The sequence below is a fragment of the Dryas octopetala genome, chromosome 6 (assembly GCF_963921425.1).
Source record: "Dryas octopetala chromosome 6, drDryOcto1.1, whole genome shotgun sequence".
NCBI lineage: Eukaryota > Viridiplantae > Streptophyta > Magnoliopsida > Rosales > Rosaceae > Dryas > Dryas octopetala.
Genome location: NC_141371.1, coordinates 6,315,965 through 6,340,170, shown reverse-complemented (window position 1 = coordinate 6,340,170; position 24,206 = coordinate 6,315,965). Strand labels below are relative to the sequence as shown.

At 35.9% G+C, this 24,206-nt stretch overlaps 3 protein-coding genes across 3 annotated transcripts; 2 read left to right on the top strand and 1 right to left on the bottom strand.

Moving 5' to 3' along the window:
• Positions 1 to 4,124: 4,124 nt before the first annotated feature.
• Positions 4,125 to 10,187, top strand: LOC147281697 (DNAse I-like superfamily protein). The gene is made up of 11 exons (XM_086246850.1): positions 4,125 to 4,220; positions 5,259 to 5,351; positions 5,451 to 5,535; positions 5,642 to 5,710; positions 6,083 to 6,161; positions 6,445 to 6,549; positions 6,894 to 7,377; positions 7,571 to 7,767; positions 7,864 to 7,972; positions 8,111 to 8,259; positions 9,484 to 10,187. Exons 2-11 carry the CDS (start codon positions 5,322 to 5,324, stop codon positions 9,791 to 9,793), a joined length of 1,617 nt encoding a protein of 538 aa, XP_086102976.1. The 5' UTR covers positions 4,125 to 4,220; positions 5,259 to 5,321; the 3' UTR covers positions 9,794 to 10,187.
• A 2,111-nt stretch (positions 10,188 to 12,298) lies between these two features.
• On the top strand, positions 12,299 to 15,923 carry LOC147281696 (uncharacterized). The gene is made up of 6 exons (XM_086247362.1): positions 12,299 to 12,576; positions 12,949 to 13,135; positions 13,835 to 15,097; positions 15,172 to 15,240; positions 15,328 to 15,526; positions 15,672 to 15,923. Exons 2-6 carry the CDS (start codon positions 13,133 to 13,135, stop codon positions 15,740 to 15,742), a joined length of 1,605 nt encoding a protein of 534 aa, XP_086103488.1. The 5' UTR covers positions 12,299 to 12,576; positions 12,949 to 13,132; the 3' UTR covers positions 15,743 to 15,923.
• Positions 15,924 to 16,811: 888 nt separating this feature from the next.
• Positions 16,812 to 19,806, bottom strand: LOC147281695 (WAT1-related protein At2g37460-like). The gene is made up of 7 exons (XM_086246651.1): positions 19,542 to 19,806; positions 19,343 to 19,405; positions 19,145 to 19,261; positions 18,731 to 18,974; positions 17,900 to 18,061; positions 17,260 to 17,411; positions 16,812 to 17,190 (listed from the first exon to the last, which is right to left on the bottom strand). Exons 1-7 carry the CDS (start codon positions 19,745 to 19,747, stop codon positions 17,013 to 17,015), a joined length of 1,122 nt encoding a protein of 373 aa, XP_086102777.1. The 5' UTR covers positions 19,748 to 19,806; the 3' UTR covers positions 16,812 to 17,012.
• Between the last annotated feature and the right edge of the window lie 4,400 nt (positions 19,807 to 24,206).

Genomic DNA, 24,206 nt, shown 5'->3' with positions numbered 1-24,206 from the left:
TAAAAAAATAAATAAATGTGTATACATGAGAAGACCCGTAAAAATGGATGTGATTTTTTGAATACTAGAGGCGTACTGGAGAAGAGCAAAAAAACAAAAGAAGTAAAAATTATTAGAAATAATTAAATAAAAGAGAAAAAAAATTAAAGAGTGATAAAAAAAAGTTGAGTAATAAAAGATAAGGATAAAATAAGAAAGGAGTTGTCAAATTATTTTTCTCTCTCATCATTATAACATTATAAATAATTAAACACAATAGTTAACTCATGGTTAGTTTTTTAAACACGTGACAGTATTTTAGATGGGAGGTGAGCATACACCTAAGTTAAAGGAGGTGAGCAAAACTGCTCTCATATATATACTAAATTAATTTATTTTAATATTTATTAAGTTTAATGATTATATTAATCTAATTATTAGATACATTATCTCTTATTTATACCGTTATACTTCATTTTAATTCTTTAAATGAGCAAAGATTTAGAACTTCAAATCATATTTTCAAATTAAACATTGTTAATCCTTTTTATTTTTTTATTGATGTAAAGTTATACACAATAATTTTTTCTAGTTAAGAAGTATTGATCATGATATGAGAAATAATCAAATTATTAACTCTGCTGTCATTTCTTTCCTTATATGTATGTAATTGCATAAGAGCTCTAATTCCCAGGAATCATGGGCTTTCTAGAAGAGGGGGGATACATCTACATCAACATCAGTTTTTTTTTTCCTTTTATTTAAAGATAGATTCATGCTTTCAGGCCTCTAAAACATCAGCTTTGTTTAGATGCAATTTAGATTATATTATAGGTTTTTTTTATTAATACTATTACAGTCAACCACCCATACAGAATACAAAGCTGATAATGTGTCACATACGGTTCATTTTTGTCAAATTTTCTGTTAATTTTAAAGAAATGAAGGTGGAGGGAGGGGGGCGACGGCGAAACCGAGAGAACGAGCTGTCGGCGCCGGAAAGAAATGAAGAAAAGACAGGAAAAAAAGGGAGGGATGGTAGTGCTGTGTTACTGTGTATCGGGTGGATTTTGTTTGGTTAATTTGTCTTTTGGGCTTTATTGTTTGATTAATTAATCATCATTTTTTTTTGTAAGTCTTGTAGTTTTAATTTTAAATTGATTTTAATGCAAAATGATGATTCTCAAAAAAAAAAATGTGATTATTGAAAAATATTTTTCACTTATTTTAGTTTTTAAAATTGTATGCAATGGAAAAATAGAAAATTTGTTTTTCTTTAACAAAAAATTGTATGGTAAGTGTCACATTGTCATCTTGTAAAAATATAGGTGGTTGATGGTAAAAAAAAAAATTAGGTAGTAAATGTGAACACATTCCCAATAGTCTATGTGGTATTAATGAAAAAAAAAACCTATATTATAATCTTTTAATAGTAGGCACACTGAAGAAATGTAAAATGAGAGAGAAAATAACATTATCCTAATAGTATTTTTGTAAAAGAAATAATCAACTATATATTTGCTTTAAACTCTCTCTATATAAGTATAGAGAATGGAGATAAATCTATGTCACTATATTTTTTACATATGTTTTTATATAAGTTTTCAATTAGGTCTATTCTGTATAAAATTTCAATGATACTAACGGTTTATTTTTTAGGATTTTATTAAAAAATTATTTTTATAAAAAATTAGATAAATAAAAATTATTTATCCATACAAATTAAATAATTAATATTTTAAGTATTTATTTTGTTAATTATTTAATTTTATAGGAAAATAGTTTTTAATTTATTTAATCTTTTGTTAAGATAATTTTTTAATAAATATCTAAATAATAAATGGTTATGATGGTTAAAATTCTACGTAAAATCAACCAATTAAAAATTTGTGTAAAAAATTTAATGCTACGTACCCGGGCCTATAAGTATATCATTAATTTTGTGTACAAGATGCTTCTTCTGGTCCAACTTACATGTCAATATGTCATGACTTGATGAGCAGAAAACAGGGTAGCCTGTGGGGTTTATATATAGAGTTTTGAGTGGGACCCAGAGAGGGTACTATGGTCTTCAGCGGTTGAGTTCATCATGGCTTCATCCTGCACCCCAAGGCCCAAACTAAGGGTACAACACTGAGCCCTGGCGAAGGTACACAGACTCTCAACTGATTTGACCAACCATTTAAATTTTTTGGGTAGGTTTGACTCATTTACCTTTTCCTTTTGTTGCTTGCTAGCTGCCACCATAACATTCCTTTTTCTTATGCATGCTGCACAATATTTCTGCTGTGTTTTGATGTAGTTTTTACTCCTGCACCATAACTATTTAAATTTTAAGTTTAACATTCCTGTTAAATTTTTTGAATATAACTTAAATTTTGGACCTCTCTTGTTAATTTGAACTGAAATTGATCAATTCAAATTATAAGTACCAATGCCCTTAATTAAAGCAATAAATGTCATTTCTTTCCTACTTTTGAAAATAATTGAATATTGGATTCAAATGTGTGAGCCAATAATATTACCATAAATGGGTCCTATCTTCGTTTATCTCTGGTATTCAAAAAATAAAATGATAAAATCAATGACAAGAACTCAATAATTCTAGTTTGTCTTCAATCTCTAATTTGATATAAGATAGTGTGTTGTGGTAGAATATATTAATTTTCACTTGTAAGTGATGAAAGCTTTGATTTTACTCGATAACAATTTTGTTAGAAACACATGAGGAAACTTTTTTACTTGACACCACAAATTAAGCATCTAATATAAAAGTGCTTTTTTTTTTTTTTTTGCTAACAAAAAGTGCTTTTGTTTAACTTGATAATAAACCTGCATTTCCAAATTGGGTTGACTTTTGATCTTGAAATTGGCAAATCTAAGGAAAATATGACCAATCGGCATCTTACATGATTTACTTAATTCTATTTTGCAATTCGTACCAAATTACCAATACCATATGATAAAAGATTCCTTAGTCCCATGTATCTACTTGAACATCTTATGTGACATTTTTTTAAAAAAATAAAACAGGACAAAGGTAATAATTAAGAACAACCAATGTTTTTATTCTTTAAAAGGACCCATGTGGCAAACTTATTTATCTCATTGATCTCTAATGGAAACAATATTAGATATAATTTGTGATTAGAACTTCATTTCCATAATGCATATCCAGATTCAAGTGCTCAATTTATCTGGGAGAGAAAAAAAGGAAATGAAGCCGAAATTTCTTTATTGAAGTAATAAGGCACAAAACAACCATTTTAGTTACATTTTTTCTACTTAGGTAAGGAGGGACACGAGTTAAACTCTTATATAAATCTCGATAAAGTATTCTACTACTAAATTAAAATATTGGAGATTTTTTGTTACATTAAAAGCATTATATAATATATATACTGTAATTCTAACTCATTTTCTTGTATTTTATTTTTACTTGGTCAACTCTAAAGACTTTAAGTCATCTAGATTTAGTTACATTAAATGTGCTATTGACTTTTTATTTTGTTTTATGTTACGAAAAATGAAAGATTTGATTTTAAACTTAAAACTTTTATAATATTATGGAGAAAAATTATATTAAACTTGATTTATCTTATCTTCTTTTTGTTGGTCGAAAGCTTTTGCTCTTATTTTAAGAAAATGACTATAATACCCACGATGGAAAATGTGCTAGTAAAGTTGGACTTTAAACTTCAACACCCTCTCATGGCAAAAAATCAAAAAAAAATCAAAAAAAAAAAAATCAACACTCTCGCAAAAAAGAAAATTATAAAGTATAACCGATATACCATTATGTGGTATAATCAATTCAACGTGTAATGATATTATTAGACAATATATTTGTAATAATAGGATATAATATTAATAACATCTACTTATATTATACCACATATCAATATAATAATTATACAAAATAATTCTCACTCCTCTCACTCAAATCTACGAGAGAACCTTTTTTTTTTTTTTTTTTTTTCTCTCTCTTTCTCTCACAGTAATGTTTATAAATTTGAGAACTCAACTGTTTCCTTTTTGCTTTTACGAGGAACGCCCCCAAATTCCTCTCAGCATTTTCTCTTCTCCTCCAGCCAACCAAAAGAGGCAAACAAACCAACAAAGATCACAGCGCCCTTGTCAGTTACCCTCTTGACCAGAACGAAAACGAAAGCTCCAGAAAACAGGAGTAGCTTAAGGCTCTCTTTTCAACCTTCTTCAGCTACCATTTCTTGTCGATTCTTGTAAGTCCTCCAAACCCAATTGAAATTTCCCATAATCTTTTTTCTGTGAGTGTAATAATTATATTGCTTGTTTTAGCTATTGATTTTGTGACTTACTTAAACCCATTACTGATTAGCAATGTCGTTGACAGTACGTCCTCAAAATCACACAGTGCTTATGATTATCTCTCTGTTTCATTGTCCCACTATTTTTGTGAAGCTCTGTTTTTTCTGTTTCTGGGTCTCATTTGTTTCACACTCTACGCCATTGGGTTAACCTTAACCACCAAGATCTTGGCACTATGTGGCCTATGTTTCAAACCCAAATCCCAAATTTCCGAGACAAGTAAGATTCTGGGTTTCAATTATTTCCAATCATTCTCTCATATCTTGGTTCTTGAAGCTCAAAGCTTACTTTTCCAGCTATAAATATAGCTCTGAACTCAGTTTCTGTGCCTGATAGAAGCTCAAAAAAGCTAACTTTTTAGATTTGATCCTTGGCTAAAGATCTATAAAAAAAAAAAGGCCAAGCCTTTTGGTTGCTCTTGTTTGTTTAATCCTTTCTCCTCCACTCTGTCCTCCTCTCTGTAAAGAGCGCGACACAGTTGCTTGTAAAGAAAATATTCCTCACCCAAAAGATTGAACCTGGCCTATTCTCCCACTTATTATATCCAAGCCATTTTCTTTTTCTATTTCTTTCTTTTATATTGTGATTTTCTTTTCTCATCTTCTTTCTTCTATCTTACGTTGCTTTCTAAGCTGTCTCCATTTCTCCTGCAACTGGGTCTTTTATATTGGCGTTGAATGCTTCAGTTGACAATATTTTTGAGTCCTTTTAGATATTTCGTTTTGCTTTCTTTTTCTCTTGCCGAAAAAATCTGTCAATAAAAAATGTTTTCTTTCAACCTCTCTTGCTATTTGATTTAGCTCCTATTTTGTTTTTCTTGACGACTTTCACTTCCAAAACCATATTTTTGAAGAAAACCGAGAAGAAGAGTACTGCGTTATTGATTTGGATAATCTTTAACCCCCTGTTAAACTTGCTTCCTCTCCATTCAGATTTCAGAGCTTAGCAATTGTGGTTTTGATCCGATTTGGGTTCAGTGATTGGACGGTGGAGCAATGCGGACCAACCGAGGCAAAGTCTCCAAGGTACGCAATTAATATTCAGCCAATACATTTTCCGTTTTATCGGTTTTGTCGGTAATATATCGGCTGGCTGAAACCGAAACCCGAAACGTTTTGTCGCAGTCTTCGTGGCCCAAAGTGGTAGCTAGAAAATGGCTCAACATACCAAGTGGGGCGGACGAGTTTCATTCCGATTACTCCCTGAGAAGTAAGATTTCGTTTCCCGTTTCCCGTTTTTTATTGTTTCGGTTTCCGTTACGCGTTTGGGTATCGGAACTGAGTAGGTGGGTTGTTTGTTTGTTGTGAACTGTCAGATGAAACAGAGCGGAGGAGGAGCTGCTCGGACCAGGACCGATACGTCGTCGTACCGGGTGATTTTTCAGGTAATTTGACTGTGCAGCGGCACTGTACTCGTACTTCGTACTGCTTTGGCTCTGTTGGCCGTTCATCTGGCACATGCCCTGCGATCTCTCTGAGCCATTGGATCCACTGCTTTGTTTTAATATGATTGGACACGAACTGAGTCATGAATCATGATGGGCCTCTCCTTGATTCGAGTTTGGGTCACGTTGGGTTGGTTCAGAGCTATTCTGGGTGTGCCACGTGGACGGTTGATGATGTAGGTGCACGAAGTTCAAGTTAGTGGTGTTACAGTAACGTAGACTCTAACACTAGATTTGTACTTTGCCATTTATTCTGAAAGTTATTGAGCATTTTCAGTTTTGAGTTTTGTTTATCTTATTTTATTCATTTAGATGGGTGGTCGATGGTGGAAACTTATGGGCCAAGTTTTGGGCCGGAGGCACCAGCTGTCACTGATACACTCAACCACAGGTAAATCTGGTTTTCCATTTAGAGCTAAAGTGAATTTGATGATACAGAAGATAAATGACCAAAACAAATGTAGGAGAAAATTGTGTCGTGAGAGATTTGGTTTCAACTTTCAACACGTAAATGGTGATTCGATTTTTCAATCTTAAGAATAATTTAATAGGTCTATTTTTTTGACTGAATAATTTAATAGGTCTTGGCTTTGAAATGATGATTCTTTTCACAAATTTATGGGACTTAACAAGCCAAGTGGTTCTGATGTTGCTTGTTTGTTTGGATTTTTTAGGATGTTCGTGGGAACATGGAACGTTGGAGGGAAGTCGCCCCATGAGGATTTGAACTTAAGGGAATGGCTGAGGTCCCCTTCTCTTGCAGACATCTATGTTCTTGGGTAACGGTCTTTGCATCTCTCCTTGGCATTGCATCCCAAATTAGACTCCTCTCTCGTTTCTACTTTGTCTTTTAAAGAGAAGACTTTGTGCCAATGAGCAGTGGTCCAATCTTTAACAACACTTTTATTCGTTCCAAGTTCCAACAGTCTTTTTCTATTTGGGGTACTGTTTTCTACGTTGTTTGTTACTCATGTGAGACTGCGTAATGATCATATAACCCCTGGCCCTCTTGCTGCACTGAGTAATGTTGTCTTTTTAAATAGTCTAATATGTTGTCAATCTATATGCATTTTGTCACTATCGTATATTTCTTGCTTAATGTATTTGTTGTTTTGTTAATTAGGTTCCAAGAAATTGTTCCTCTGAACGCGGGGAATGTATTAGGCGCGGAGGATAAGGGCCCAGCTGCCAAGTGGCTGTCCCTTATTCGTGAGGCACTGAACAAGAACGACCCTGGATTTTCTCAGTATTACAACAGTGCCACCCATACTGAACATCCAACACAGCTTGACCAGCAAGGCAACATGAAGCCTAGACTCAGCTTCTCCGACTTCCTTTCGTTGGAAGATGAGCTTAGCAGTGCGGATTTTGAAAGACTGCTGAATTTGAATCCAGCATCAACCTCCAGTGGAGAAAGCTCACCGAGTTCACCATTGATGAGTGGGAGGCAAGGCAGTCCAATGCAGCGGCGTTACTGCCTAGCAGCAAGCAAGCAGATGGTCGGAATTTTCTTGTGCGTGTGGGTTCGTGCTGATCTTTGTAGACACATTAGCAACATGAAGGTTTCGTGTGTGGGTAGAGGCATTATGGGATATCTTGGAAATAAGGTTAGCTTTTAAACAAGTAATGTTAGAGACACCGGAACACATCTTAAAATTTTAAATTTTAATGATGTAGCAGTGTTTCATTTTGTTATATCTAGTCTCATTGAAGCTCATTCATTTTAACAAGTACAGTTTCATATTATTTGTCCACTAGTGCATGGCTATATATAAGCTTAATTCATTCTTTGTGCAACAGGGTTCAATATCAATCAGCATGACATTGCATAGAACAACCTTTTGCTTTGTGTGTGCCCACTTGACCTCTGGTGAGAAAGAAGGGGATGAGATGAGAAGGAATTCAGATGTCATAGAAATTTTAAAGAAAACAAGGTTCTCCGATTCATGTAGAACCTCTGGACAACCACTTCCTCCTGGTAGCATATTGGACCATGAGTAAGTCAGTCCATCCTCTTTTGTTTGGCAAGAAAACTTATTTTTATGAAGCACTTATATTAAAACAAGTTTGCCTTTTTGTTTTTCTTACTTCAGCAAGATTATTTGGCTTGGGGATTTGAATTATCGACTAGCAGCTGCTTGTGCTGACATGCATGAGCTTCTGCAGAAGCACAATTGGCAAGCACTTTTAGAGAAGGATCAGGTAAGAAACTAATGTAAGTACATTTTTGGAATATTGGTCAAGTACTTGGTTCTCCCTGAAGTACTTTGCATATCTTTAACTTCATATAGAGAAAAGATTCTCAATCTTATGCTTGGATTTGAATCTTTTATTTGGCAGCTAAGGATAGAGCAACAAGCTGGTCGAGTATTCAAAGGGTGGGAGGAGGGAAGAATATACTTTGCTCCAACTTACAAATACCTTGCAAATTCTAATCATTATGTTGCCCAAACTTCTAAGTCTAGAGAGAAGAGACGCACTCCTGCCTGGTAAGATTCCAATAATTTCCCCACTATTTGAGCTATCAAGTTTTGCATAAGTTTTTAATTAGTAGTGCATTCATTGAGTTTATGGAAATGAGGAGCAAGTAGTGATCACCATCATTACACACCCATATGTAATTATATGTTTCTTATGTACCATTTTTCAACCGACTATATTGTAAATGACATCTCTAATATAGCTGAGACCCATCTATACAAGTGGGTCTCACTTCTATTATTTACGCGGTTAATAAGTACTTGAATGAAAATTTTTAAGGTTATTATATTTAGTTGAAACTGAACCTATGCTAGTTATGGATATATAACTTTATTAGGCTCCCATAATCAATTGGTGTAATCATTCTCTAAGAACCGAAGACAGTCTTTTCTGGGTCACTCACTCACTCCTATCAATTTTATTGAAACTGTGTTGACTTTCAAGGCTGCAGTCACACTGATTTGCTTGAAAGGTGTTTCAATTGTTTTTTAATTAAACTTAATTGATCGACATAAGCTTAACGTTAGTGTGAATTAAACCATCACATTTCTATTAAACAAATGAGATATCACTCTCTAACCACATGAAATGATGAATATTCTTATCGATCATCATTTATGTTTTACATTAATCGAAGCCCCACATATATATATATATATGCTTTATTGACAATTTAATATATATAGTGAGTAGGGCTGGCAGGTGGTGAGACGTGTTTCCTTCATCTAATAAAAATAAATAAATTGACATGTTACATGTACAGACCGACCATGTCTGTAATATCTTATTCAAAAAGCATCATCATTGAAGAAACATTGCCACTCTCAAAACAAGTTGCCCTTAATTTAATCTTTTGCACTATTTTTCTAGAAACCAACCCAATCCTGATAACCAAGTTTAGCCTGTTTAGGACTACCTACTATTTAATATGCATAACCCCTGTATTCTTCTAGTTTCTCTGGAAGTCTGACCATCACATGTTGATTATGTGCATAATCTGAGTGATGTACCACATTTCTATTGGAGATAAATAAAAATGGACTTTATACTTTTATTGAAACAGAAATGTTCTCTTAACATATAGTCTGACAATATTAAATATTTATGTTGTTAGACTGTGAAATTGAATTACTGATTTTAGATTAATTTTTGACTGATGTGTGGTCTATATTCACAGTCTGCATCACCCTTTCTTTCTCTTTACTGATATATATACTTGGTGACAATGGCAGGTGTGATAGGATTCTATGGAAAGGGGAAGGACTTAAGCAAATGTGGTATGTGAGAGGAGAATCCAAATTCTCAGACCACAGACCAGTCTATTCATTGTTTTCAGTCCAAATAGACGTGGCGAACAAGAAGAAGACCATCTCAGCTTTTACCGCAACAACAGCCTCCACTGCCATGTTGGGCAGGTCCTGCATGCACAAGTCTTCAGCAAATTCTCGCTTGCCAGCAACATGCGTTGCAAAAGTCCAAGCAGAAGAGCTTTTGCTACTCACAAGGGCCAAAAGCTGCCTAGACACAGCCTCCAGGTTCTGAGCCACTGTCACACAGCCCACAATTTTGAACCAGCCAGTGCAAAACTCACAGCTGACTGTGTAATGGGGTCTGACTGAGTCTGACAAAAGAAGCAGCAGCCGTTGGCATCAATCACTCTGACACTGAGGTGTATCCCTGCAGGGCTGCAGGCATTTTTGACAGTTTGGGACTCTGTGTTTGGTGGGTGATCATGATGCTTCTTGATACTGTATTGTACTGGACTGTAAGCCCAAGAAGGCCTGTCATGTGGGTATGGCGTGCATGATTGTTGCATGCTTAAATTTTGAAGTAGGCATGGATGATTAGGGATGGGATTATATATGTATTCAGGACTGGGAAAATGGGATATATGCAGAGGCAAGGAGTGAGTCACAAGCATAAGCAAAAATATAAGACTGGGAAAATGGGATATGGAGAGAACCAAGGGGATGCATCTCTGGGCATTTTGGTCATGCGCAGCAGAGTGGTTATCTAAGCTTTTTTTGAAGCCAGCTTTTTGTACGAGTCGATTTGGTGCTAGCTGGTTAACTTTGTATGTGGTTCAGCTTTGGCAGAGGAATTTGTCTCTCTTTGGAATTAAATAAGGGGAGAAGACAGATTGATTAAAAGTTGAAACATGCACACACACATATATATATATATCAAAAGTAATTGAAAATTCCTTAAAGGAACTGGGATGGAGGCTCTCTAGTCTCCTTGTTCCCCGTTTTGTTTGCTTTTACAATTTACTAATGAAATTCTTTCATTTCCTCCAACTTTTCTGGTTTTCTTTTTCCTCAAGGCAATTGTGGGTATGAATTAGCTACAAACCTATGATATAGTCTTTTTAAGTCAAGTGACAAACATCCAACATGTGGTACCAAGGTAGATCCAACCCTTTATTGTCGTGTCAAATGCTCACATAGTGGTGCTCTTGTGAATGGTGAGTTTCGTACTTGTAGGATGAATGCCTTCGAGATTATCGCGATGAGTGTGTGGCAGGTTCGAGTGAGGAAGAATGTAACCAAGTCTCATATTCGATGAGAATAGGTTGAATATTGGGCTTATAAGTTAGCTAAACAATAGCACTTAACATGTTATAAGTTTGTGTTTCTTAATATGTGATAGACGTAATAGGTTATAGGTGTATGCAAACATTACATCGAAGTTTTATTCCTGCCTTTTAGTTGATGTGTTGGCTGATGTCATACCCAAGCTTGTTATTGTTATTGTTAGTCTTTTGGGCCTTGCCCCATTATAACCCAAAGAAAACTTGCATTTTCTTCTACACATGCTATGCCCATTACTTTTTCAAACACTTAACAATTGAAATTAAGTTATTAAAAAGAGAAGCTATTGGTAGCAAACAGTCTGAGCTCACAACTGGTGTTTATTACCGTGTGGAGCTGCTGGAGCATGAATGCATGATTAATAATACACTAAATTATTTTAAAGTTCATTTTATAGTCATTGATGATAACTAAACCCACTTAAAATGTTACGATGAATAATAGGTTCACTTTATGACAAAAAAGCCAACGTTATAACTTTCTCCTTATTTTTTGTGTCAAGCACTCGCAATCTTGCCGAGTTCTTGGCGTGTTTTTTTAACTAAAATTGGACAAATTGCCATTGTTCGTGGCAATTAGTAACAATTATTTTTACGTGTTAATGTGACTTCATAAACTTGAATTGTGTGTTTTATATTGGTTTCATTAATTTTTGACATGTTTACATAAAAAAAACAAAAGGTATATATATATAAGTATTATTTGCATGCAGTTCAAATAACTACTGTTACACAGTGGCATTTGACAAACACTTAGTGAACAGTTTTGATGGATTCCTTGGTGCGTGCATTTCATTAAAGTAGCCCGAAAAATGAATTACTATAGCGTATGTGTTGGGTTATCAGGCTTATTTTTTAACTGGACTTAGAAAAAAAAAAACCCTTTATAATATGCAAGATAGAAAAATGTGTGCATATCATTTACAAACAGTGAAAATTTAGGAAGAAATTACAGAAACTTGTAGTTTTTTAACTCAATACAATGAAAGTACTTGGAAATTCAAAATGAATCTAAATTTAAATAAATAAATAAAAATGTTATATCATTAAGTAAATTATGGTAGTACTTTTTTTGTTATTTATAAATTATAGTAGTACTTTACTGAATCTATCAACAACTACCTAATCTTGGATATGTTTCCAATTCCAACATCATAATTTGAGAGATAATGAAAAAGAATTGACACAACCAGAAGAAGTCCCAACAAATTAAAGCTCCAAAGTCAATTTTAAGGTACATAGTGATAGTACTACTTCTCACCAAAGAATTCTGTATTCTATATTCTTTTAAAAACAAAAACAAAAAAACAAATTGAAGTGAGACTTATATTTCAGTATGTGGGACCACCTTTTTCTCACAGAGGGAATCAAATCACGCCACGTGTGTGCTGACCCAATCTGGCCAAGCCATCCCTCGCGGTCTTCGAAGCTCAAAGCTCAAACATGACGCACCCACCCCCAACTCAAGGCCTCGTGCCAAGCAGATCCAGTTCCGACGCCACGTGTACGGCCCCGATGCGATTCCACGCATAGTGATCGTGCAGAGCACCCGGACCATCTTATATCTAAATTTCCCTCGAAACAAACTAACCTCAAAATCCATGTCCTCACACTGTTAGATCTCGCCACGATCTCCGTCCGTACCGTCTCCGGCGTGTTTTCCGGTACGTCAGACGCCGGAAAGTTCATCAATCTCCGATCACGGATCGCATGGTCACTTAAAGCTTTTGTTCAGGTTCGCTTCGCATCGAGAATACCACTGCTTTGGTGTGTGTTTAGTAGCTCTTAAGTGTCTGTTTGGTTGCCGAGAAAAAGTAGAGATAAAGAAGAAAATAATTAAATACTAGTATATCGAAAATTTTGTGCCTTTTCTTTTCCTGGTTGTGTACCACATTTGAACTAAGCGTTGTGGTTGCATTGGGCTTATATGAGTGACTTTCGGTTCTCGCCCTTAAAAAATTGATAGTCTTTGGTGTGTACGACCTCGATTTTCATTTTTTTTTTCGTATATTTTCTCGGTTGCCAAACAGAGCATGACGATTTTTGTGGTTGATCATCGTTGTTTTATACTTGATTACTTATGCTGACATTTATTTTCGTTTGGCAGACAAGTCAAGTACAGAAGGTGTGATCCTGAACAGTTACGTATCTGTAATTGGAATGTCAATGTGCATTGTTGGTGGAAAGAGATTCGTATTGAGGGGTACAAACACTTGTTTAACTGGATCGTTGGACCGGAGAGGGAAGTGCAACAGCCTTAGTGGAGAGGAGTTTGAAGTGAAGCAACAGAAATGGTATGTCTTCACGTCTCTTTAAGGAAGTTTGGGTTTCAAAATTGGAGCTTTGCATGTGTTTTTAGCAATGCGAGAATTTCATGTTTTGTAATTTATTGGGTCTAAAGTTAGGAGCTATTACTTGTTTGAGGTATGTATTTTTTGTCTTTGATTCTGATGTTAGGTTTTTTATGGAAATGTATTTCAGTTTTGGTAGTGATTAGGGTGAGATTGTTGTATTTGGATGCTATCCATTGCTGTGGAAGTACCCACATATATATAACATGTTTAAGGTGATTTTCTGGACTCTAATGAATGATTGGTTTCTTTTGTTGAAGGTTTGCAGGCAGTGGTATTTTGTGGTTTCTGGTTAGTATATGTCTGGATTGTCTGCTAGGTTGAGTCAATTGTAATTAGAATTGGAGTCTTCTTAATGAAAAATTTGTGGCGCAAGCAAAATGTCATGCACTCATAAAAAAACCAACAGGGAGTGGGGGGTGCATTTGGATACATCCATTATCTTGCTTTCTATTTGTCACTAAACATGATACGAAAAGTAGTTTTCATGACTGGTTAACGCATTTTGCTATGATTTTGATGGTAAATTGGTATTAGTTTGTTATTTAGTATTTACTCAAAATAGAGCATTAAATTTTCTTAATTCTGTATGCACATTAACCATCTGGTGAAGACATCCTTCTGAGTAGTCATTTGTGACAGTCTTTTCAGAACCAGGGCTTTTGGATAGCAAAGGGTACTGCGTGTTTAAATGATGGTGAGGCGCTTTATGATAATTCTTCTAGGATTGAGCCTAAGCGTCCTCATCAGTGGTTCATGGATGGTCCTGAGGTAGAGCTATTCCCCAACAAGAAACAGGCTGTTGAAGTTACAAACAACAATCTATTTTCAGGAATGTTAAACCCGAATGTTTCTCCATGGGGAAATGTTCCCAGTTTCCACTCATTCTCCGGCCATTTCACTGAAAGGTTATTTGATTCTGAAACAGACAGAGCTGTGAATTTTGATGACAGAAACATTTCATCAGTCACAGAAAAAATGAATTTGGCTAGAAAAGTTAATGAGGATCTATTTGGGAGTGATTCTTCATTTGGTTTATCTATGTCCCATACACTGGAAGATCCTAGATCAAGTCCTAATTATGGTGGATTTAGAAAAGTCAAAGTTAGTGAGGTAAAGGACTCTGAGATTGTCATGCCTGCTTCAATTGGGCATACTTATAATCGGGGAGATAATGATGCCATGTTGAATGTTCATGTGTACAAGGCGGATGACAACTCAGCATCAATGGGTCTTGCATATAAGAAAGTGGATGACAACTTCATATCTATGAGTGATACCTATAACAGGGCAGGTAACAATTTCATATCAATGGGGCAACCCTTTAACAAAGGGGATGAGAACATATCAGTTGGTCAAACATACAAGGAGGATAGTAATACTACCCCATCAATGGGGCAGACATTCAACAAGGGTGACAATAATATCATATCTATTGGTCAAACCTACAATAAGGCAGATGAAAGTACCATATCAACTGGTCATATCTACAACAAAGGGGAAGACAGTACCATATCAATGGGTCATGCCTACAGCAAGGGTGACAGCAATATGTTATCAATTGGTCACTCCTATAATAAGCGAGAGAGTACTATCATATCATTTGGTGGATATGATGATGAAGATGCAAATACCTCAGGAATCTCTAGTTATGAACTTCTTATGGGTCAACCTTTTCCTAAAACAGAAGCTATGAATGAGAAAGAGTTGGGTAAATTAAATGCTGATGCACTTGTAAATGCCTCTCATATAACTGCTGGAACTGAAAATATTTCTAAAAAGAAAGATGACCAGAAAATGTCTAAGAAGGTTCCTCCAAACAACTTCCCTTCAAATGTGCGTAGTTTGCTATCAACTGGTATGCTGGATGGAGTTCCTGTAAAGTATACTGCCTGGTCACGGGAGGTAAATCCTAGTTCTCATGTATTTGTATTTCAGATTAGCATATCTTTGGTGACACATCTATTTTTCATATGCAGAAGGAGTTGCCGGGTGTGATTAAAGGTTCTGGGTATCTATGTGGCTGTCAGTCATGTAACTTCTCTAAGGTGAGTTTGTTCAGTTTTTCCTTTTCATATCGAGGGAGGTTTGAATCCCAATCTGATGACTCACTGGACTCATCATCTGCTTATTAGGTAATCAATGCATATGAATTTGAGCGTCATGCTGGTTGCAAAACAAAACACCCAAATAATCACATATATTTTGAGAATGGGAAGACTATTTATGGGATCGTGCAAGAGCTCAGGAGCACACCTCAGAATATGTTATTTGAAGTTATTCAGACTATTACTGGTTCACCTGTCAATCAGAAGTCCTTCCGTCTTTGGAAAGGTGATATAAATTATCTCTTTATAACTGTTGTTGCCTTGCTCCTGAACCATTTTGACACACCAACATTTTCCAATTTTTGTCTGATATCCTGTTTCATGATGTGGATGTCTTCTTCTCATACTTTGCTCTTCTTCCTCCTTTTCAGAATCCTTTTTGGCAGCAACACGTGAACTTCAGCGTATATATGGCAAGGACGAGGGCAGGGGCGGAACATAGAAGGGACTAAAAGGGGCCGTGGCTCTTGCAAACTTTTGAAAAAAAAAATAAATCAATATAAGCTGTAGAATACCAATGTGTTGAGCATGTTTTTCTTCTCTTCTATTCTATTCTTATGAACATTATTGTTAAATCAAATCTTAACTTTATGATTATGGGTAATTAGAGTTTATTTTTTTTTAATTGATTAATCTTGTTTATGTTTTTGTTTTTTGTTATGAATAATAATTATTTTGTATCTCATTTTATGTAATTATCTTTTCCACATTTACACTTGCACAAAATTACAAGCATTGGTAATTTATTCTTGTAATTTCTTTGTTTTTTGAGAACCCGACCTCTTCAAAGTCCATTTTATTAGTTAAAGATACTCTTAACCTAAATACTAAAGTACAGAATGAGCTCATGAACAATTAAACATTAGTTATAAAAAAATTAATTAAGTGTACAATTCAATTAAACAAGAAAATCAATATTTAAGAAGTTAGGTATTATACAAAGAGTCAAAGACAATCGGAGATAATGATTAGTGCAACAAATGTGTAAACTCTAACATTCCAACAATAATTTTTTAGCACGCTAATAATAAATAGACTCTAATTGTAGATATCCAGATGAATTCACAAATTATATGAGTATTAATATATGTATACTATACATAACTTGACTAATAGAAAGTTTTTTTTTTTTTTTTTTTTTTAAATTTAACTTTTAGATACTATTGAATTATTTGAAAAATATTTTGGTAGTAGTTTGTTCGAAACATAGAATCTATATCTATCTCCGCCCCTAGACGGGGGGAGCAATTGTCATGAAGTAAGCTTGTTCGAATTGCAAGACAGAATCAGCTTTGTTTTATGCATACAAGTAACCTTTTTTCGGCTATAACTTGTACTCATTAATGGTGAGTACACCACTGGTGCAAGCTCGAAGTAGTTATGTGAAGCACAAGGTGTTTTTGTAAAGCTTTGAGATGAACATATGCTAACCTGGAAAGAATTTTGGCATTCCTAATGTTATTAGATTCAGTGGTGCAATGAATTTATTAACATATGATGGGCTTCTTGTTCCTGGTTATGAATTATGATTGGTTTCTTTTCAGTAGTTATTTTCCTTGCATCATGTCTGAGTTTGACACATTTCATACCATGTTTAATTGAGTATATATGCTACAGCTGGGTATGTTCATTACTGCAGTAAGGAAAGCAAAAATTTAGGCAGATATTGGATTCCTTTTGTCAATTGTTCGTTTCATCTCTGGTTACAATTCTCATTTGCAAGATGATGCAATTGTGATGGCCTCAAGATTGGGATTTTCCTTTGCCTCTACTACTTGTTTAGTTGGTGCTAGTTCCTCTTCGACTGTTGAGATTGGGGACTTGTAGTCTTTGGCTTTACCCCATACAACAAGATATAGGCCAACGATTATGACAGCAGCACCAAGTAGCCTGTAAAATGAGATCAGATTAGGTGGTTTCTTGTATAAGTGTGTGGTGGGTTCAAAATGATAGAGATACCTTCCAAGAGACAGCTGCTCGCGCAAAATGATAGAGCTCAAAACAGCAACAATAACCATGCTTAGGGGACTAAAAGCTGTCACAAACACAGGGCCTCGGTGTTTCATTACCAGTCCTTGAATGTAATAAGCTAGTGCCGAACAGAATATGCCCTGCATATATGCACTAATGTGTAAATATAAAGAGCTGAAGCCTGAAGAGTTTAAACCTGTAAAAAGTGTTTTAAGCATGTGAGCCATTCCAATCTTCAACAACCTAAACCTTTAGGTAAGTAAGGTTTGTTTGCGGAATGGGTACTTAAGAATCCCATTCCTAAGTATTTTTATTTCAGTGTTTGGAAAATTTTAATTTATGACACGTGATAGGAAGGGTAACCTGGTCATTTAAATGTATTGTGAACCCATTTCCTGGCCGGGGTTTGGCAAACCTTAAGGACTCATGAGTTTCTCATTCCTCTAGTTCATGGGTATCCAATTCCCATTTTTTACCTAACCCATTCCCAAGATTCCCAAGATGTGTTCCAAACATAGAAAATGAATCCTATACTCTAATTTCAGAGGCATGCCAAAATTACTTTTTCCGATCAGTAGTTTAATATTCCTTGTTTTTTTGGGGCCAGATAGTAGTTTAATATTCTTACACTGTAGCAAGCTGCCAATAACTTTGTGTCCCATTTTATAGACCAGACGGCAAAGTTACCCCTTTCCATGACTAATGCCACAGCAGTTCCTTCCAATGTGCCCATCAGGCATATCCAAGCTGAAAGGGAGAGCTCAGCAGGGTATGTTTTTAGTGTGATTGCCTACAATAACATAACCAATGTATTTGTGATTAGGAGATCCATCAAACAATCATTAATTACAAAATGCACTCACCAAGTATAGGTGGTATTTCATATTGGTCCATAAATAAAAAAAAATAATACATCCATTATAAATTTTGTAAAAAAAAATAGTTAAATGCCACTTTGGACAATGATGACGTGGCTTTTTTGAATGATGTGGATACCAAAGTTGCTCCACATGGATTAATAATGTCATATTGATTAAAAAAAAAAAAAACTAACAACACTTTTAAACCCTCTAAAAATAAAATTAAATATGACATTATTAATCCATGTGGTTTAAATTTGGTGTCCACATTATTCAAAACATCTACGTCAGCACTGTCTACACTAGCATTTAACATTCTTATTAACGAAATTTGTAACGGATGTGTTATTTTGTAAATTTTTATTAGTTAGTATATTAATATAAAATATTTTTTTGTTCATATACCAATACGAAATACCCCTATAATTGGTGGGTGTATTTGTAATTGAACCTTACATTAATCTCTCTCTACATATACATATAATATTATTGAATCTAGATCACGTATTCAGTTACGAGCTAGTGAGAACATATATAATCGATGATCCAGATTCGTAATATGACAAGAGAACATTCACGTATATTGATCAAACACTCACCTGTAAAATTATGAAACAAGCCCAGCAGAAGCACCCTACTGTAATCATTATGGCACCCTTTATTGAATTTTGGAGACTTATTTGCCCAACTGTTTGCTGTTGGTGGTTAGTTGTTCCTTTGGTCCAAAACAACTCTAGAACTGGTCCCTTCACCAGTGTCATGATCATGGCACCTGCAACTGTTGCTGCAGTTCCAAGCACCTTACTTTGGCTGCGGATGCATTTCAATTTCACCTTCTCAAGCCTGCCCATAAAGATTACAAGTTATAATATTATATTATATTATATTACCCATACACACACACAGATATTTATATATGACAAGCCATGCAGAGACCCTTTTAATTATTAGTGAATGGATGATTGCTTTATTGGGTAGAAGCTTATGTAGTAATTGGTATGTATATGTGTTACCTAAGAACCCAAGCCATTACAAAAGTAAGGGCAGGAAGAATATTGCACATAGCAGCTGCAAAAGTTGCTGTTGTGTACTTCATTCCCATAAAATACAAGTTTTGGTCAAGAACTGGCCTGCCAAGAGATAGAGAGGGAGGTAAGAAATGATTAAATGAAATTAGAAGAAACCTTGTAAATAGCAATTCAGAAAATTACTCAAGCAAGCTGAGCACCATTATCTTGAGGAAGATTGGAAGTGTCATCTTTGGCCTTAATTTTCTGTTCAAATTTATAAAAAAAAACACTGTTTTAGTCACTGACTCAATATTTTGGCAAGGTTATTATATGTGTGTTTTGTATGTGCATGAGAGAGAGAGAGAGAGAGAGAGAGAGAGAGAGAGAGAGAGAGAGAGACTTGTCAAAAATCACTGCAAAAGGAGCAACAACAGCAGTGGCAACTGCATGGCGGTAGACAACAAGCACATAGTTGCTCATCCCCTGGTTTAATGCAGCCTTGGAGAGAAGATCCATCCCTGCAAGCCCAAATTGCAAGAAAATAACAGCAAAGAAAGGCTTGGCAGCCTTGACTCTTTCAAACAACCCATGTCCATGGTTCTTCATTTTGTACACAAACAATTCTCTCAACTGCCCAAAATGCAAACTTCTCTCTACATAAGGAAGCTAATGAGATTGCACAGCCATAACCCTTTTTATACACAAAGCTTGTCACACAAACTGTAACATCCCCCAAGTACTTAAAGTATAGGGAATCCACTAACCTATTAAAAGTCAATTATTAGCTGAAAACCCTTTTAATTAGAAGGACTAATTGATCAATATTTAAGCTGTAAAGGGTCTCTTAGTGCCTCTAATTAAGTATTGGGTATCTTTGCATGGGTTAGCTAGGGTCACTGGTCCAGTGGAGCTCCTTTTTGTAGATGTCTCCAAAAGTTGTTTGAGATAGTTTCAGTCTATAAACGCTTCTTTTAGACCCGTGCACGCAAATCCCCTATCTGCATATGAATTATTTGATCCAAAAAAAAGAGAGAGAGCAAAGTGACATTGTTGCGCACTCGAAACTGTCTTTTGCTTTTACGTTAAAATAACTGAAAAAAGTATTTAACAGAAATCATTTGAAAGATTCCCTATAAGGCCTATAAACTAGGTGACTGATTCTCTAATCCATGTAAATAGTCTCGAATTTGTTCCCCAAATATATAAATTTCAGGCACCACTGCTAATTAAGTATGTTAGTTTAGAGGGATGATCATGATCAGAAGGTTTATTCAGAAAGCTGAGCAATAATTGCATCCTATTCCATAATGCCATTGTTGGAGGTGACACATACGCTGATTAGCAAAAGAACCTCTAATGCTTGCTTTTTCCCAATTTGAATTATAATGTATATATTTAGTTTGGTAATTGTGGTAAAGGCCAGAATTACAGTAAAAAACTATCAGCACCCAAGTTCCACTATTCATAGTTTTAGGCTTTAATAGTTTGTTTTGCTTGTGCATTTAACAATGATTCATCTATAGGCCCACTATTACGCTAAATGCATAATCCAACTCCTATCTGGAACCCATTAGATGTGGTTCCCCAATGTGGGTCCATGGCCAATCAATAAATATTGGGATATGCTGTGATGATGATGTAATATATGCTCACCTATAAGATTCAGAGTTTGGATCCCCTGTTTATATTAGTGCTACTTACAGATCACATGAGAGATTTTAGGATCAAAGATTCTTATAGTTCACTGAGGGCCTAAAAGAAAAGCACTGAACACATAGTTTTGGTCCAAAAGAGAAGTTGGGGTTTGAGATTTCTCAAAGATTTCTCTTGCTAGAATAATGTTAGAGGAACCACATTTGTTGGGGTTTACTGATTATATCAATTATTATGACCATCTGTTAAGTAACACATCAACTATCACATCGTATAATCAGCTGCTAATGTGATCGGCAAGCATGGTACCTCTAACATTACTCTTCATGCTATCCGCTGCTGATGTGGGTTCCACATCACAGTCTCATCAGTATAAATTCGTATAAAGTAATCATTGTCAATATGAGGTTGAATTGTATTTATGTATGTATGACACTCTTGCCAACTACATGTGCATCTAAATCTGGGGTAGAAAACAAAATTCAATACATCTTGGTGACACAAAGAGACACAAAACAAGCAGCAATGGTGTTGCATTTATAACCCTTTTGGTGAGTTAGATTGATTCCATCAGTTTCTTGACTATTTGTTTGATATTTCCAAGTGATTGCCTCACTATATATACCAATTCTTCCTCCCGATTTTCACTTGCTGATCCTATTTGTTTGTTTGTTTGTACATGGAGATGGCTAGTACTTGTAAATTTGTAATCCTTGCATTTACTCCACACAACAAGATACAGGCTCAATGGCTCATGATGATAATATGTCTCAGTGTTTGTGGTAATTGCAAAATAGAGAAGAAGTTGGTGGCAGTGACAGTGGCATCTGAGTAGGCAACAAGAACTGGTAGGAATGACTAGGTGGCAGCCCATAGCATTAGCATAACATCCCAGCTGCTTATAAGACCAGACATGAGACAACAACTTTAATTTCGTCTTTCAATCGCAATTGCCACTACAACAGCATCCGGAATATTGGAAAAAGAGGAATTGACAGCAGTGGCAGTGGCATCTGAGTAAGAATAATCAACAACAACAGCCTGATGATATTTTGCTCATGCCTTGATTGAGATTCAATCCCACTGAGAGGAAAAAGGTCCATTCCTGCAGAAACCAACCCCAACAAAATCACAGCACTGAAAAGCTTTGCTCTACTAACCAGGCCACATAATGAACCCAAGGTCACTGTTCCTTTCTTGTTTTATAACCTAGCCTTTTTTTTTCTTTTTAATTATACGCATATATTGGTTTATGTTGTATATATTTAAAGAGGAAAATTTTCTCTTATCAGATAGCCTGACATGTTGTTAGATTGTCAATTGTTCTTATTTGAATGTTGAGAGTTCGACAACAAAACATGTCATATAGCTAGTGAGAGAACATTACCCTATCCATACACCTTAAGTTTTCTCTTATATTATTGTTGATGCAAATTCTCGTAAGGTAGATGCAACAACTTAGATAAGCTGATCTGGCTGATCAGGTGCTTTGCTGGATGATGAAGTGGATGCTGGTTGAGATCTTCCTGCAAGAGAAACAAGGTCAAGGGAGATGGACCGGTGTGGTACCAGCCAAACACGCTCCGATGATGAAGTCAGTGATGGTGTTTGATGGTGGATGAGGAAGAACAAAGGAAGAACTTGGGAGAATGGGAAGAACAAGGCAAATGTTCTGGGTTATTCTCAGCAAGTTGGGTATGCTCTTGGGAGAGTGGAAATTTTGTATAAATGTTTTGTGTGTAGATGCGTAGTCCTAGTTTTTGCACATATGACTTGATATATATAAGCAAGGGAAACCTTAATGAGTAAGATACCTGCATGTGAATGAATGGTTGCCAGAGACCCACGCACCTGGTTAGACCTAGTTGCATGCTCAGCTGCCTGCTTCTTCAGCATTCAATGCTGCATTGAATGCTCCATTAAATGCAAGGCTGGAAGGTTCAGGCAGACTGCTCCAGTAGTCATGAATGCAAGCCTGATATCCCTTCTGTCAGAAGATTTGTGTCAGGTGCATTTAAGTGTGGCGGTTCGTCCCAGCGTGATCTTCCCGGGAATGGCGGCGGAGAGCCGAGCCGAGCCGATACAAGCACATGTCTTTATGCGTAGACATAAAGTCCATGTATGATCGGATCGGGCATGGGATTCAAGACCGAGCCGATCCAGTAGACTGGGGTCCTTCCGAGCCCTTACTGGTCGACGCCAGAACTCGAAAAGAGACCGTGCCTTGTGCCGAGCCGAGCCGAACCGGAATGACCGTGGTGAGATGGACACTCGATCCATTGAAAGATCATCGGTTCGGCTCGGACCGAACATGGTGGGCCCGGCGTGGGAATTCGGTCTGAGCTGGCAGAGGAAATGCTGACCAGTGATGATGTGGAGGTCAAAGTTTGACCATAGAAAGTCAACTCCGAGGTGGGTGTTGACCAGCCACGTGTCGAGCCGTGATTGGCTATTCGGATCGATGTGGATTTTCCCACAAACAATTATCATTGATAGTCTGATAGATGCTAAAAAACTCCTACCTAATTAATCTAGTGGCTGCTGAACTATAACAGGAAAAACATCAATAATTTGTGTTGTTCGTACATCTGGGAGCTTTGTATTTGTTAAAAGTTGCACTGGGGAATGGGGATACTGCAAGCGGTTCCTAAGTGGTCATTGCAGAAAGAACCTCTGCAAGAGGCCAGAATTACTGTCTCTGTCAGGACTGAGGCCTTGCCAGACATGTAGAAAAACATAAAGTACATGAAAGGTGAAGGTCATGCTTAGTTGCCTAAAATTATTTAAGCAGGTCTTTAAAAGATAGGTTGGGCATGTATCTACAATTATCCTTTTTAACTCATTCTCAAATTAAAATTTTGGAAAAAAATCACTTAAAAATGGGCCCCAATCCTTTCCCAAATTTGAAGAATATTTCTCAGTCTCTTCTCATATCAGATTAGAGGTTTGGAGTTCCTAAACTTATCCACAGACCCCAATGGTCAAACTATTTTGTTTCCAAGAGATTTTTGAGATAAAATGAGAATTACCGATAAGATTTGGGGAATAAATTCGAGTTTAATCAAATTACTAATAACGTTTCTTCTCCATATTTGATTTTTCACTCAAACTGAAGGCAAAAATGGGAAATGGCTGGAGATTTACATTAGCCTATGAACTTTGGCTTAAATGGCATAGGATTGGAATGAGTGAGTGGTAGCCCTAGTTTCACATCTCGATGTAAGTTGAAGGAAAAATATAGATATGCCATCAGCTGCATCACTTTAGAATATGCCCCATATTTATGATGCAAGTGAGTAGAAAACAAAGAGCTAATCTGAATGGTTGAAAATGGCATATGTCATCACATTAAGTTTTTCTTAACTATGATTACATATTTTCTGGAAGTGATGTGAATCTCACAACTGCTCCG

What these genes read in the sequence shown, in the direction of transcription:
- LOC147281697 (XM_086246850.1), top strand. Translation starts at nt 5,322, where the DNA reads ATGCGGACCAACCGAGGCAAAGTCTCCAAG. An exon ending in ACTGATACACTCAACCACAG is followed by an intron (nt 6,162 to 6,444) that starts GTAAATCTGGTT and finishes TGGATTTTTTAG; the next exon opens with GATGTTCGTGGGAACATGGA. An exon ending in GGTAGCATATTGGACCATGA is followed by an intron (nt 7,768 to 7,863) that starts GTAAGTCAGTCC and finishes TTCTTACTTCAG; the next exon opens with CAAGATTATTTGGCTTGGGG.
- LOC147281696 (XM_086247362.1), top strand. An exon ending in ATACTGCCTGGTCACGGGAG is followed by an intron (nt 15,098 to 15,171) that starts GTAAATCCTAGT and finishes TTTCATATGCAG; the next exon opens with AAGGAGTTGCCGGGTGTGAT. An exon ending in GTCCTTCCGTCTTTGGAAAG is followed by an intron (nt 15,527 to 15,671) that starts GTGATATAAATT and finishes CCTCCTTTTCAG; the next exon opens with AATCCTTTTTGGCAGCAACA.
- LOC147281695 (XM_086246651.1), bottom strand. Translation starts at nt 19,747, where the DNA reads ATGAAGAACCATGGACATGGGTTGTTTGAAAGAGTCAAGGCTGCCAAG. An exon ending in CTTGTTTCATAATTTTACAG is followed by an intron (nt 18,062 to 18,730) that starts GTGAGTGTTTGA and finishes ATGTTATTGTAG; the next exon opens with GCAATCACACTAAAAACATA. An exon ending in TATTGGCAGCTTGCTACAGT is followed by an intron (nt 17,412 to 17,899) that starts GTAAGAATATTA and finishes GCATATATGCAG; the next exon opens with GGCATATTCTGTTCGGCACT.